At 36.5% G+C, this 14,739-nt stretch overlaps 1 protein-coding gene across 4 annotated transcripts in view; it reads left to right on the top strand.

Annotated features, from left to right (window-relative positions):
• Positions 1 to 14,739, top strand: part of CAMK2D (calcium/calmodulin dependent protein kinase II delta) — a 151,562-nt gene that overhangs the window by 57,576 nt on the left and 79,247 nt on the right. For all 4 annotated transcript variants that reach the window (XM_070948852.1, XM_070948854.1, XM_070948855.1 and 1 more), the window contains exon 3: positions 14,491 to 14,550. In XM_070948852.1, the coding sequence (XP_070804953.1) occupies positions 14,491 to 14,550 (60 nt within the window). The remainder of the gene's footprint in view (positions 1 to 14,490; positions 14,551 to 14,739) is intronic.

The following is a 14,739-nucleotide window of genomic DNA, read 5'->3' on the forward strand; positions in this document are numbered from 1 at the left end:
TTTGAGAGACGTGCCGTTTAGAAATATGAAAAATAAATAGGCAGCATACACCTTTAATTTGGAAAGATAGCAGGACGATATTCACCATTGTGGACTTTATCCCTTGTTATTCACCTCAGGATACCCAACCCACACCCTTGATTCCTTATCAGGAAAGCGAGAGCAAATAGTAGCATGGCCATTGAAAGATGTAGAAACTGCAGGATGTGTGTTTTTCAGAATATATTTTCTAAAGCTCCTTTCTGATTTTTCATTTGGTCTTCTTCATATTGTAAGAACACCAGCACTTTGATTTGTTTTCTCAATGTTCAGTCACTATAACTCAGGAGTGTCAAACTCGATTTCATTGAGGGCCATATCAGGGTTGTGTTTGACCTCAGGGGCCAGGGTGGGTGTCACCAGCTCAACGTCAGTTGTGTCAAGGTCGCCTGTGGTGGCCCAAACGCTCTGCCAGCGAAAACAGGCTCCCGGGCTGTTTTTGGCTACGATGACCTCCTGCAACCCTCTGCCAGCAAAAATGGAGCTTGGGAGGGCTGCCCAGTTTTTCCTGGCAAAGGCACTAGGTTTCCAGGATGCCTCCTCAGGCCGGATCCAGCCCCCAGGCCTTGAGTTTGAGACCCCTACTCAAACCCTCATTATGATGCTCTGCATTGGTTTCTTACTTTGGTTTAGTTCCATTCAAGTGGAATCTATAACTATTCCAAGCTCCATGATTAAGAACTCCAGCCAACATAAAATAGAGTTTTGCTGTTCTTATGTGGAAATATTTCTTAAGGGAAAAAACGGAAACAAAGACAACAGTTCTGTTTACTGCCTTCTTATAATTTTCCCCTGATAGGCTGAAATGTAATAGGTCCCAAGTCTCCAATAAAGAGTCCATAGATGACACACTGACATCTCCCTTGTTTTTTTCCAAGCTTTGTGCTGCGAGGAAGCCAGGGGGAAGCTGCAAAGAAAACAAATCAGCCTTCAGCATCACTTTTCTTTAGAGATATTTCTGAGCACTACTCAGACCCCTGATGTATACCGGCACCTTTTGGTGCCAGGGACCATACTTAATGTTTCGATTATGCAAAAACAGTACTACATGATGTGCTCCAAGATTTTCTGTACATCTTCTTTTGTTTTAGAGGGAATTTGTGAGTTTTTCCTTTGTTTTTTTTAAATTTTAAAGTTGCATTAGTATTTGTGTGTGTGTGTCTGTGTGTGTGGGTTTCCCGTTTAGAATAATGGGATACCGTGTTGCCAGTTTTTGGCAGTTGCAGACCAAGAAGGCTCTGGAGGCCACATAAATGGGATTTGGAAGCCATGTGTGTATTTGCAAAATGCACATTGTGTATCCTAAGCAATGAAATTTGGCTGAATTCATTAGGGTGATCCATTTCCCTTCCACGTTTTCCTTAATTTTTTTCCCCAGTAGAATTTCTCATCTTATTTTTCATAAGTATGATATATTTGCCCATACAAGTGTTTTCAAGTATGTTTTCTAAGCTAAATTATTTCAAGTATTGTATAATAGCATGGTGTTTTGGAGCATTCGTTTTTATTAACTGGATAACTGACCGCAACATTTTTCTTCCAAAGAATATTTCCCACATATTCAGATAGTAAATTTGTTTCTCTCCCCTCCTTCCTAGGTTGTAAATTTATGGGGAAACATTATAGAAGAGCCGTTACTGGTTTTAATGTAATGACCATTAAAAGAAATCCTATCATTTTTACCATTTTGGTGGATTCAGTTGTTTTCTGTGGTCACTTTATAAATACTGTACTAAATTTCTTTTAAAACTAGCTACAAAATCAGTGCTTAAACTGTGGCACAACTTGTGTAAATGAACACTAGCTAAAAATCTTATGCTATAATCTCTAAATGAAAAACAAGACAAAATCAATATTCAGAGTGAAATCCAAGAGAAATATTTGCACCGCAGAATTATTGTGTCATCCAAACCAGGCATCTTCCTTTACCTCCTGAAAGTGCCTCAACATACTTTGAAAATCTGTCCCGAAGGGCCTCAAATCCTCCAAAGCAGATTTTAAGTATATAGAGGGAGGAAATAGGCAGAAAAGCCAGAGTCATGAAGAGAAGCCTGTTATTGCGACATGAGATTTCATCAGAAGAAAACTACAACACATTATGGCTATATTGTAAGTCGGGGTCTTGAGTTATGTAGAACCTGCCTGCAATTCTTTAAGACCCAATGCATCTTTCCCCAAGATTGTGTTAAATGACACAGTCAAGCAATTCTTGGAAAAAATACAGGGAGTTGGAGACAGATGCTTAAACTGTTTCCACATGTTTAAAATCTGAAACACTGTGCAGCCTTAGTTATTAGTAATGATTATCATTTTTTTCTTTTGGATTTTAGGCTTTTTTCCTTCATCGTGAGTTAGCTAAATAAGAGGATTTTGATTAAGCAGAGAATTTCTTTTAAAAGACTTAGGGACAGCAAGTCAAAATAATTTTTAAAAAGTATGTCTGCAATTTTGTTCTGACCCTGGTAACCTTTAAAAAATCAGTAATAATTAGGAGAAGCTTCAGGCAGGAATTTAGCTCAATTAACTAATGTCCAAGTAGAAGAAAATGAGTCCATTTTTTGTGGGATAAAAGGTTAATCATCTTCAGTTCTTCTGTACTTGGGGCTGTAGGACCTGTCAATGGGTGCTAGCAAGTTTTATGAAAATGAAACTTAATTCTGTTTAGGTTTTCCTCCCAGCTATTTAGAAGTAGAGCGAGGGAAAGTCTGCAGATCCAGTGTAAATCCTATGCAGGAATCTATTCCTTTTATTTTATTTATTACTCGGTAGCTTTGTCTAAACTCAATAAATTTAATAGCTTTAAAATTTAGTTTTAAATAAAGTTTAAAGAAATGATGTGCTTGGCATTTTCCAAAAGAAGATGGAAGATGTAGTTCCAGAGTTACGCATTTGGTGCTCACCAGATGTTTTACAGCTCCCGTAATCTGATCAATAGACCTAATGTCTGGTATTTATGGAAATTATCATTTAAAACATCTGGAGGTGCCAGTTTGTCTCCTACAATGTAATTCCTAAGAAATTTACTAGCATTTTATAGAACCTATTCCTTAGGAAGGGTGCTTAGGCTGAAATTCTGGTAGTTTCAACAGGCATTTATAATAATATAATGGCATTATACTGTATTCATTTATACCTAAATGTAGATTGTTTACTGTACCAAACTCACAAAGAAAAGGGAAATTATTTTTCTTTAGTCATCTCAGTGTCCTTTGTACGCTGTTTTTGGAATCCACTTTGTATTTCTGAGTCATTTCTTGTGTACGAAGCGCCACTGGCCAAAATTTAGAAGGTTGGAATATTTAGGCAACAAAAAATGCAACAGAGCCGAACTTCGAATATGACTCACCATTTATAAGCTATGAACTTTACTTCTCAATGGAACTCTTTGAGGATGAGGTCTGATGTCAAAAAGGAGACATGCCAGAAAGATGATTTAAATAGGTCTTATTTTTATTCTAATACCTGATATGAATGAAAGTTTGTCCACATTGTGTCTGCATTAGTGTTGAAAGAAGTCTGTACCTCTTGAGATATGATTTATTATATGGCAGAAGATGCCTGAATGTTTTGAAACTTTAGCCAGAAGTCTTAATTCTAAAGATTATGTTGCCTCTTATTCACCCAGTCTTTGCTTAGCATTCCTGTTGCATTCTCTGGTTCAAAGAAATCATTGGTATTTTTTGTAACTTAAGACATGAGACAGGAAATGGCCCAATAGTGAAAAATGAAGTTTATTTAGTCAAACTTGGTTGAAGAAAATTTAATCCATTTCCTTATCTGAAAGTTGAAAACAAGCTGTCTTGACCGTTCGCCCCATTTGTAGGTATGAAATGAGTGTCCTGATGCTTTCCTCCCACTTTAACACCTTTTTGGGAGATATTTAAGGTTCTAAATGAGTAGCCATTTAATATATAAAGGATATGTATACATTTCATGCTTTACCTTAAAAATTCTTTTTTTAAAAAAGCCAGAGGACTGAGTAAGGAGTATGTTACTGAACCTTACTTGAGTCTATCCACTGCCATCAAGATAATTTAGGGCAGGGGTCTCCAACCTTGGCAACTTTAAGACTTGTGGACTTCAACTCCCAGAATTCCCAGAACTCTGGGAGTTGAAGTCCACAAGTCTTAAAGTTGCCAAGGTTGGAGACCCCTGGTTTAGGGTAGCATCAGCTTGAGATAGATGCTTTGGCTTCTGTTTGTGGAACGAGCCTTGAGTTAACTGCATTGCCTTCGCATTTCTGAATTGTTCCACTCGAATTGAAGGCATATTTCAGGCTCTTGTAAGTTAAGTGAAACTTAATTTTATTTTGGGAAACATTATCTTTTCCCTCTCATAAAGTAGGATTACAATCTTAATTGTAAAAATTTGGGTGACTGTTAAATGACAAGAAAGAAGGTAGTATGTCTCTCTGCTTCCATCCAGTCATTGTCTGGATTTTTGCAGCCCAGGGCTGAGAATTCTACATCAAATAAACAAAGGGCTAGGGATGCGATATCATTCTTAAACATTTCCATTCTAGTTATAACAATTTTCTTTCCTCAATTATCTGTAATAAAATATTTAAATTTTTTAAAAATCCTTATCCTACTTTGTCTCTTCCATCAACACAGACTCAGAATTTTGTAAACCTGTCTATAATATGTAGAGAGGGGAGAAAAATATATATTCCCATGCTGTTCTCAATAGCCACAACTTCATTGGAAGATACATTTTGTCTGGTGTAATCATGAAAGGTTAAGCTGAAGAGTTGGATCCTTCCTAATGAATGGAGACCATTAGACTAGAGATATAGTCTAATCTAGGAATTTGGGAAGGAGGGGAAGATCACATAAGAAGACAAGGTCAAACTGCTTTTCTACTGCCTTCATGGAAAAAACAATATGAATTTAAAAACACAGTTACTATTAATTGTCACCCAGAGGCAAAGAATACTGTTTTCTGCAGTATTCTGCAGTATTCCAAAGTTAGCTTTGGAAAGATTACTTCATAAAAACCATTGATTGACAAGATTATCAAGATAATATTTTGGGTCACCTAGAGCCAGCCACTTATTCATATCTCAGCTAGTTATTATTAAACCATGGAAAACTTAGCAAGTGAGCCTGCTTGTCTAATTGTACTTTTCCTACCTCATCCCCTTTACTTTCTTGATTGTTTCATTTGCTCTGAAGTATATACAATAAATTTATTATAATGGAAACTTTTAATAAATACTAAGTACATAATGATCACTGTAAGGGATGTGGTGGTTTAGTGGCTAAGATGCTGAACTTGTCGATTGAAAGGTCGGCAGTTCAGCAGTTCGAATCCCTAGTGCCGTATAACGGGGTGAGCTCCCATTACTTGTCCCAGCTTCTGCCAACCTAGCAGTTTGAAAGCACGTAAAAAATGCAAGTAGAAGGTAACAGTGTTCCATGCACCTTTGGCGTTTAGTCATGCCGGCCACATGACTATGGAGACATCTTTGGACAGCGCTGGCTCTTCGGCATTGAAACAGAGATGAGCACTGCCTACTAGAGTCGGGAACGACTAGCACATATGTGCAAGGGGAACCTTTACCTTTACCGTTAATGATTACTAATTTGCATTTCTCCAAAGAAATCTTAGAATGTACTTAGATGTGATTTCCAAAGGTTACTGCCTTCTATGTACCTTTGGCATTCTTACAGAATCAGTCCAAGGATGATGTAAAAAATATGGAAAGCATTTGCTGACCAATAACTACAGCAGGATCATTTTTTTTACTGTATGTCAAGATAAGTACAGGATATTTCAGTAATTTTAACTTAACAAATGCAATGATTCACTTAACAACTGTGGCAAAAAAGTCATAAAATAGGACAAACTCACTTAACTAACATTTCATTTAGCAACAGAAATTTTTGGGCTCAATTGTGGTCATAACTTGAGTATTACCTGTATTTGTTAAGATTGTCACATTCTTGTGAGAAAAATGTGAATAGTAGGATGTTTTCCTTACATAAGTCTTCCTTTCCTCCCATCTTCTTCTTTTTTCCTTTTTTCATTCCTTTATTCCTGATACAGTGTTGTGTATCATATCTCAAGTCATTAATATGTAGGTAAGTTCCAGAATGCTCCTATAGTAACCACACAGCCCCTACATGCACAGCTGAGATACGGATTTTCCCCCCTGTCAAGGCAACTCCAAGCATTCCTCATTTTTCATATTATCTTTTGCTGTGGCCTACAAAAGTTCTCCATTTTTATTTTCCTATTTACCTAAACAAGAAATATTCATATAAGATATTAAAATATATTAAGTGGTAGTTGTAACATCCACAAGTTTATTAAGAATTTCATCTTCTTTTAAAGATTAAATTGAAATGAGCTATAGTTTTAGCAACTAGTAAAGAGTTTAGCAACCAGTCAAGAGTTGACAATTTTTTTTCCAATTATGATACTATATGCCATCGGCAAAACCACAGAATTTGCATGTATGTGTGTCTGTGTGTTTTAATATGCTGAAGGGAGTAATTACAGAGGTTTTCATTTATGCAAGTCTTATTTTTAGAATCACTTTTTGCACAGATATTTCTGGAATTGAAAATTACATTAGTGTTTTTGAATTAGAATCTGAATCTTCCTTTAGAATGGGAATATGAAGATGTTGAATTACAGTTGAAAGCTATAATTAAAGTAGTAATTAAAAAGAAGCCAAAGGATAACTTTGGTAAAAGACTATTATGAACATAAAATAATAAAGATATGAGTGGATACATTGTTAGCTACCCTGTTTCCCTGAAAATAAGACATCCCCTGATAATAAGTCCAATCAGACTTTTGAGCGCATGCGCTAAAATAAGCCCCCGCCCCCGAAAAATAAGCCCACCCCAAAAATATTTAACCGCATGCGCAGCCAGTTCCTGCCATTTCCTCTGGTTAGAGTTAGAGAGACAGAGCTGGAAATCAGGTAAGACGGCAAGAGGAGCCCTGTCTTGCTCTATGCGCCCCAAAATAATAAGACCTCCCCGAAAATAAGGCCAAGTGCTTATTTCAGGGTTCAAAAAAATATAAAACATGGTCTTATTTTCGGGGAAACATGGTAGATATTAATTCATAGGATGACTATTAATTTTGCTTTTAATTTTTTTGCTGTTGAAAAAAATGACTACTGTCCACATTGCCGCCTCTACAATGAGATTAAAAGTGAGTAGCCAAATTTCTTCTGTAATCATTGTAGATCTTCACAGAGATTAGAACTCCAGGAAAACGAGGATTCTAATCATAGAGGGACCTAGCTGTCCTCAATCCATGAAAGAAAGTGAAGAAATGCTGGAATCAGAGTAGGTAGTAGTAAAGCACATTTTATCTTCTCACAGGTTCTTATTTCCCAAACCAGAATACCCTAAGAGTACTCAAACAATGATGTTATCAGTAGCACTTAGGCTACCATGAATAGTAAAAAGGTACAAGTATTTTATGGTACTCTTTTGATTGCCTGAAGTTGGTTGTAAAATGGAAAGCTATATAAATGCTTTAAATAAATAGAAGTGCATTTAAGAGCTTATGACTACAATACCATTTTTCATTCCTGTTTCAAGAGTATATGAATATAAATCAGAATCTTACTTTTTTTTAAAAAAAAATGAAACCTGTAAGGTATGAGCTGAGTAATCTACAGATATTGTTTCCTGATTACCCTATCACTAGGGTTACCAGAGGTCCAACATGAGGCTATGTCGTTTTATCTTGATGAGCTCCATCTGGCAAGCTTGGCTTTAAAGTTAAATGCTATCTGTCTTTTTGGGTATCTCTTCAAGCAGTTTTTCTCCAAGTTGCAGGTCTTCCTTAGTAAGCGTTAACCATATGTGAACAAGCTCAGCTCCATGGCTTCCATTATTTTATTAGTACCCTCCCAAGGGCTTGTGCTGCGGTCTGAAATTGACAAGATCTTAATCAATTATATACATTTGCCTCCTAACCAGTTCTAACACATTCCTTCAACTGAAGAGCCAGTCTTTCTGATAATGGTAATAGTAACATACATGGGGGCCTATGTCCTTTTTTTTTTTCTTTTCACAATTTTTGGAGTTTTTCATTGTAATTTTTGTCATCGATGCCAACAAAGTCCAACAGTCTGTCCTCCTTTACTTCTCATTTGTCCTCCTTTCCAACTGTCCGTGTCCTCTTTTCCCTGTTCAGATACTTGGTCACTTTATCTATCCCCCATTTATATCCAGTCATTACAAAGTGTGTCAGATTAATTGAATGTGTTTTGCCTAATCTTATTCAAAAGACTGGAGGAATGGCAGTGCCCGTGTAAACAAATAACTTCAGGCATACTGTGTGTCCTCGTTTAATTTCCTTTCATCCAACAGGCCTTTAAAAATAATTGGCTCTTTTCGTGGCATTGCCCACAAGAATCCATTATACTTTTGTAATCTCTGTGAGAGAGTTGTCTTAGCAATCATGGCTACCTGACAAGTATGTAAAAATAGGAAATATTAGGAAGACTGGGCTCTGCTGAAGAAGAGAAATACTTTTGCCATTGAAGTCTGTGATATATTAGAACAGGATCTTCTTTTGGGGACACCAGATAGCACTCCAGAGAAAGTCATGAATAAAGGAGATAATTTCAAATGTTACCCTTGGAGAAGATTATGCTTCCTAAAGGATTTGGTTGGGAGAAGTAGGTTACTTGTGAGAAGTCCAGAAACTAGCCCTGGCTTTAGAGAATTTTAGATGGAAAGGGACCAAAGTTTGTGTTCTTTCTCTTCAAACCTATTTGAACAGAACAGCTTCCTGGACAGAAAGCCTTGTACTATGTGACAAGAATAAGCAAACTGTTTTTGAATTGTCTAGGTTTGGAAATGCACGTCTTGTGAAAAATAGCAGTTCTATGAAATGTCCTTGATTCTGAAAGAGAAAAATTAGGGTAGTTTCGGAAATGTTTGCAGTCTGGCTTGTTTTGCTTGGATGTACTATTCAAATAAAAACAATTAGAAAACTTCCTTGAATACATACTAATTCTTAGGCATGTCCAAAATAAACTCTGGATGATAGCCTCAACACTTTAAATAAAAATAGTGGCTTGTGGTATAATCTGTGGCTGTTTGAATGGATTGCGTCATATTATTTTCAATGAAAATGAAAAAGAAAGTTTTATTTTTTTTAAGGAAAAAAAAGGCAATTGCTACATCAGACATTGTCCTAATTCTTTTCACAAAAAATGGGAAGATGTATTTTGTTTTCTATGTACTCCATCTGCTATCCACAAAATTTGGTATCCCCAATCTCCCTCCATATTTAAACAAATATGTAGTTTCTATTTTTTTTCCATTGAAAATATGGGGGTGGTAGAAACATCTATCAACATGCAGAAAAGAAAAGGCTGTTACTTTGAGCTTTTTCTGTCTGTCACCCCACCGTTCTGCTTCCACCACATACAGAGAGGAAAATCTGTTAGAGATTTATATGGTACCTGCTCCCCTTTTAATCAATGAGTATTACGCTCATTTGCAGATACTTGCTTGTATCCTTACGATTTATATTGATATTGTTTCCTGATTGCTTATTTGTACCCTATGACTATCATTAAGTGTTGTACCTTATGATTCTTGATGAACATATCTTTTCTTTTATGTACACTGAGAGCATATGCTCCAAGACAAATTCCTTGTGTGTCCAATCGCACTTGGCCAATAAAAATTCTTCTATACTGTCAATATTTCAACTGTTGTATGAAGAAACCCAAAGAGGAGATCCCTGTCATATAACCTGTCCCAATCTTATGTCTTGGCTAAGGGACTGGCTGCATCATGTTTTAGCCTCAACTCTTAGCCAGCCATTGTCCAGCGTTTGTCATCAGGCCACTTACTGCCTGATTCAAGTGATAGACTGTAGGTTCATAAAATTTCAGCTAAATGTCTATGGAGATTCTTAGTCATCCAGGTCATGAATGTCTCAAAGATGCTTTTTCAAAAAGCAACTGGATTATGGTTTTTATATTACATATTATTTACTTTCTGCTTGATTTCTTACTTAAATATTTTCTTTTTCTTGTTTCCTGTGATGGTGGGCAGTGTAACTTCCCCTAATTCCTTTTAGGTTATATTTCTATTTGTTTAAATTCAGTGTTAACCTAACGAGTTGCACTTTTGCTTAGATTAACTTGAAATTTAAAATTAAGATCAGATGACGCATTGTAACAGTATAAATAGTAGTGTTCTTTGTTTTTTTAATATAAAGATGCCAATTTTAATTGACTGTGTAAAAATAACAAAAAATAAATATACTTCCTAATATACTACTTTTTACTAGCCCATTCCAGATATCATAATCAAATCTTTATCATAGTCAAAGACCAGCAAAATCAGATAATAATTGGAGTGTTTTCTCTGTTGTTATACCTGTTTGGTTTTCTTTTCATTATCAAGGAATATTTTAACAGCTTGGCATTAATGATCGGTAGGTATTGTGTCAAATGAGATAAATTATTAAGTGTGGTGTGAAGTCAATTAGGCTGAGTAAACTTCATTTTAATTTATTTAGGGACTTATTGCTGTAGAGTGTATGGAAGGCACTCTATATAAGAAATTAAAATGTTTCACTAGTCTTTTATATATGTCATTATGCAGATGTTAAAATGTTTTGCTCACCAGGGGTAGCCGGACTAATTGAAAAAACAAGCTAATAGAAAAATAAGTTATTTTATTTTATTTATTCCGTTAAGTGCTCAGCCATGTCAAATTTGTATGGTAATTCTTCTGTTTACTATGAGTAGTGATTCATTATGAGATCAATACATATTCAGTGGTTTTCAGGGCAAAGCTGTTAGCAATTGCAACATAGAGTTGGGTATCTCTTCAGTTTCAAAGGTTGAAATACGTTCTTGGGGTGGACCATGGCCTTTGTATGAGGCAAATGTGTCTTTTCTTGGAATTGTGCAGCAATTGAAGAGGGATCCAGGAGGGAAAAATGGAGCTGCTTTAAGAAGTTGCAGAAGGATGGTATGCTCATATCCTGTATATGCAGAAGCATCTCTTCTCCCTTGAATTCAAATCCTACCCACTTCTATTTATCCCACTTATATAACAATAGATGTCTTAAAACATTCAACTCCAAACCTGGCCACTTTTTAGGAGCATTGCAGGATATTTTGTAGAATCTACAGTATTGTTTTGTTTGCCTCATGTTTGGCAAGTTTCCAAAATATTCTATTATATCAAATATTTATACAGATACAACATCTGACTTGCATACCTGGCTCACCTACCTGTGAGAATTTGGCTTGTAGTCCATCACTATATATTCCACTGCCATCTAAAAACATTCAGAATCTTCACCTTCTACTAAGACTGAATGATTGCTTAGTGGCAGGTTAACTCAGGCAAAATTATGAACGCTTCTCAAAGAAGCAGAAAATTAGGTTAAAGTTCATAAAATAATTGGCTTATAAATTATTTGCTCCATTGCTAGTAATAGCAGGACTCCTTGAGGCCTCCTATAATAAGCCCAGCTTGGTTATGATCCAGACTGGCTCAATTTCAGTTGTTAGCTTGCTGCCAGTGGTGGGTTTCAAATTTTTTTTACTACCGGTTCTGTGGGTGTGGCTTGGTGTGTGTGGCAGGGGAAGGATACTGTAAAATCTCCATTCCCACCCCACTCCAGGGGAAGGTTACTGCAAAATCCCCATTTCCTCCTGATCAGCTGGGACTCGGGAGGCAGAGAATAGATGGGGGCGGGGCCAGTCAGAGGTGGTATTTACCGGTTCTCCAAATTAGTCAAAATTTCTGCTACCAGTTCTGTGGGTGACCAGTTCTCCAGAACTGGTCATAACTTGCTGAAACCCACCTCTGCTTGCTGCATACAAACATTTTAGCTTCAAAAGCTTTACTGTTATTAATTTTAGTTATACTTTGTTAGCAAAAATGATTATCAATATTAAATACTAATTATATTGCTTTTCTTATCTATGCAGTCACAGAGATCCTTAATACATCCTACTGCATGGGGCCTCCAAAACATACTAAGGCAACTGGCTACTGATACAATTCATATTCATCATCATAATATATCACCATGATAGTATTCTGAGGGCCAGCTCAATATGACATTACTGTAACAAGAAAAAGCCTTTAAATATTTGGTATTTGGAGACCCAGAAAAATCTTCCAGACAGTGTTTTAAAGCATTCCTAATACAAAGTGGGCAAGCCTAACATGAATTTGTGTTTTGCTTGTGGGGAGCAATGTGCCAAGGTTGATTTTGAATTAGTAACCATGGGATGCATTGAAGTCAAGCTAGAGGTACAGTATTAATATTTATAATGAGCAGGATGTTGTTGTCTCAGGTTGGATCTAACGTAAATTCACTGTTTAAAGTGGAAAAAACGGTCTTTTTTTCCTTTTTGTTTCTTTTTTGATGGAAGAAACATTGCTGCAAAATAGAAGAAAAAAGAAAAGGTGCTACTTAGTCCATTTCATTACAATGTTTGAAAAGCTATATCTGTGTTTATCTCTACTTGTGCTAAAGTTTTGTGCTAATTCTGACAGCAAAGTAATAATTTTTTGTGAAGGATTAGGAGAGGTAACATAATTAAATCAGGGTTTTGTTATGGACTTGAAATCTTTTTTCCTTAAATATACATAGTCCTTAACTTACAACCATTCTTTTAGGGACTATTTGAACTTTCAACGGCACTGAAAAAAGTGACTTACGGCCGCTTTTCATACTTACAACCATTGTAGCATCCCAGTGGTGACATGATTGAAATCCGGGTGTTTAGCTACTGGCATGTATTTATGACAATTGCAGTGTCCTGGGGTCATGTGATCACCATTTGTAACCTTCTACCATTTGTAACCTTGTAAGCTGGAAGTCAATGAGGGAAGCCGGATTCATTTATTAATTGCATGAGTCACTTAACAACTGCAATGATTAACAACTGTGGCAAAAAAACTCGTAATATGAAGTACAACTCACTTGACAGCTGCCTTGCTTAGCAATAGCAATAGCACTTAGACTTATATCCCGCTTCACAGTGCTTTGCAGCCCTCTCTAAGAGGTTTACAGGGTCAGCATATTTCCCCCAACAATCTGGGTCCTCATTTTACCCACCTCGAAAGGATGGAAGGTTGAGTCAATCTTGAGCCTGGTGAGATTCGATCTGCCAAACTGCTAGCAGCCAGTGATCAGCACAAGTAGCCTGCAGTACTGCATTCTAACCACTGCACAAATTTTGGCTCAATGGAGGTCGTAAGGACTACCTGTAAACTGGGAGATATTTGGTTTAAGGGAGTGCAGATGAAGACGTCAGGCATATCTAGGTGGCAAAAACTGGAGAATCATAAATGGCAACAATTGGAGCGTTGTGTACCTTTATGTACATAAACCAGAGCTTTATGTACATAAAAATACATAAAAATTTTTTATAATTTTTTATTTTTATAATTTTATACAATTTTGTAAAACAATCAGAGCTTGATGTACCTTTATGATTGATTGATTGATTGATTGATTGAACCTCATCTAGTGGGCATCTAGATTTTTGCCACCCAAATATGGTATACCTACCTCTTCCTCTTCCTCTTCCTTCTATGAATTCATTTCTATCCTTTTTCACTCATTGATTATAGCAATAGCACTTAGACTTATATACCGCTTTACTGTGCTTTGCAGCCCTCCCTAAGTCGTGTACAGAGTCAGCATATTGCCCCCAACAATCTGGGTCCTCATTTTACCCACCTCAGAAGGATGGAAGGCTGAGTCAACCTTGAGCCTGGTGAGATTTGAACTGCCAAATTGCAGGCAGCCAGCGGTCAGCAGAAGTAGCTTGCAGTACTGCACTCTAATCACTCTGCCACCATGGCTCATTAGTTATGGTTATCATTCACTGAAATTCCAAAATTGGCAATGATTTTTGTAAAACATAATTTCTGAAAATTATTAATGATACACTGTTAAGCTTTTGTAGAAAAAGAGCAGGCGTATATATCCTCTGCTAGTCCCATGCAAACTAGTGTTTGGAAGCCTCTTCATTAAAGTTGTTCACAGTTACAGTGAAAGCCTATGCACATATCATATAGTTTCTCCTAATGGTAATAATATCTCCCTCAGGAAAGGGAAGAAGAATAAAGAAAAAGGGAAAGAATCAAACTAGGAGGTGGAAGATGGAACTGGAGGACATGGAAACGGTCCTTTATTGTCCATGTCCACAACCTCTGAAAGCCACAGTTTTATAATGAAAACTGAACATGATATGAAAGTGCAATTTTATACTTTCAATTTTTGACTTGAGTAGGTGTGATGATCGTTTCCTGTTTTGTTTCTGTCAGGAAAACGCCTATCTGGAATCCAGAATTATTGCAGTTTAAATTACACAAAGTGCATTATGTATTGTATGCCCAGGTTACAATTTGTTTTGCCTCTGTTAAATCAAGAAAATATTTTTTTTTCTAAAACTGTGTATATTTTCATTTCTTACAGATCACCAGAAATTAGAGAGAGAAGCTAGAATCTGTCGCCTTTTGAAGCACCCTAATATCGGTAAGAAAATAGAAGGATACATCCATTGAGAATCTTAGGACAATTAGCTTGAAGATAGTTCCATAAAAGTAAGAGATAAAAGAGGGGAAGCAATTTTACTCTGGTGTAGTAGTGTTGTCAGACATAAGCTCCTTTCAGATGTGGATATTATAATAAATGATGGTCGATTAACAGGAACAAGCCTAGCAT

Source organism: Pituophis catenifer, unplaced genomic scaffold (assembly GCF_029215685.1).
Source record: "Pituophis catenifer annectens isolate HBS135680 unplaced genomic scaffold, rPitCat1.0.hap2 SCAF_8, whole genome shotgun sequence".
In the NCBI taxonomy this organism is placed as follows: domain Eukaryota; kingdom Metazoa; phylum Chordata; class Lepidosauria; order Squamata; family Colubridae; genus Pituophis; species Pituophis catenifer.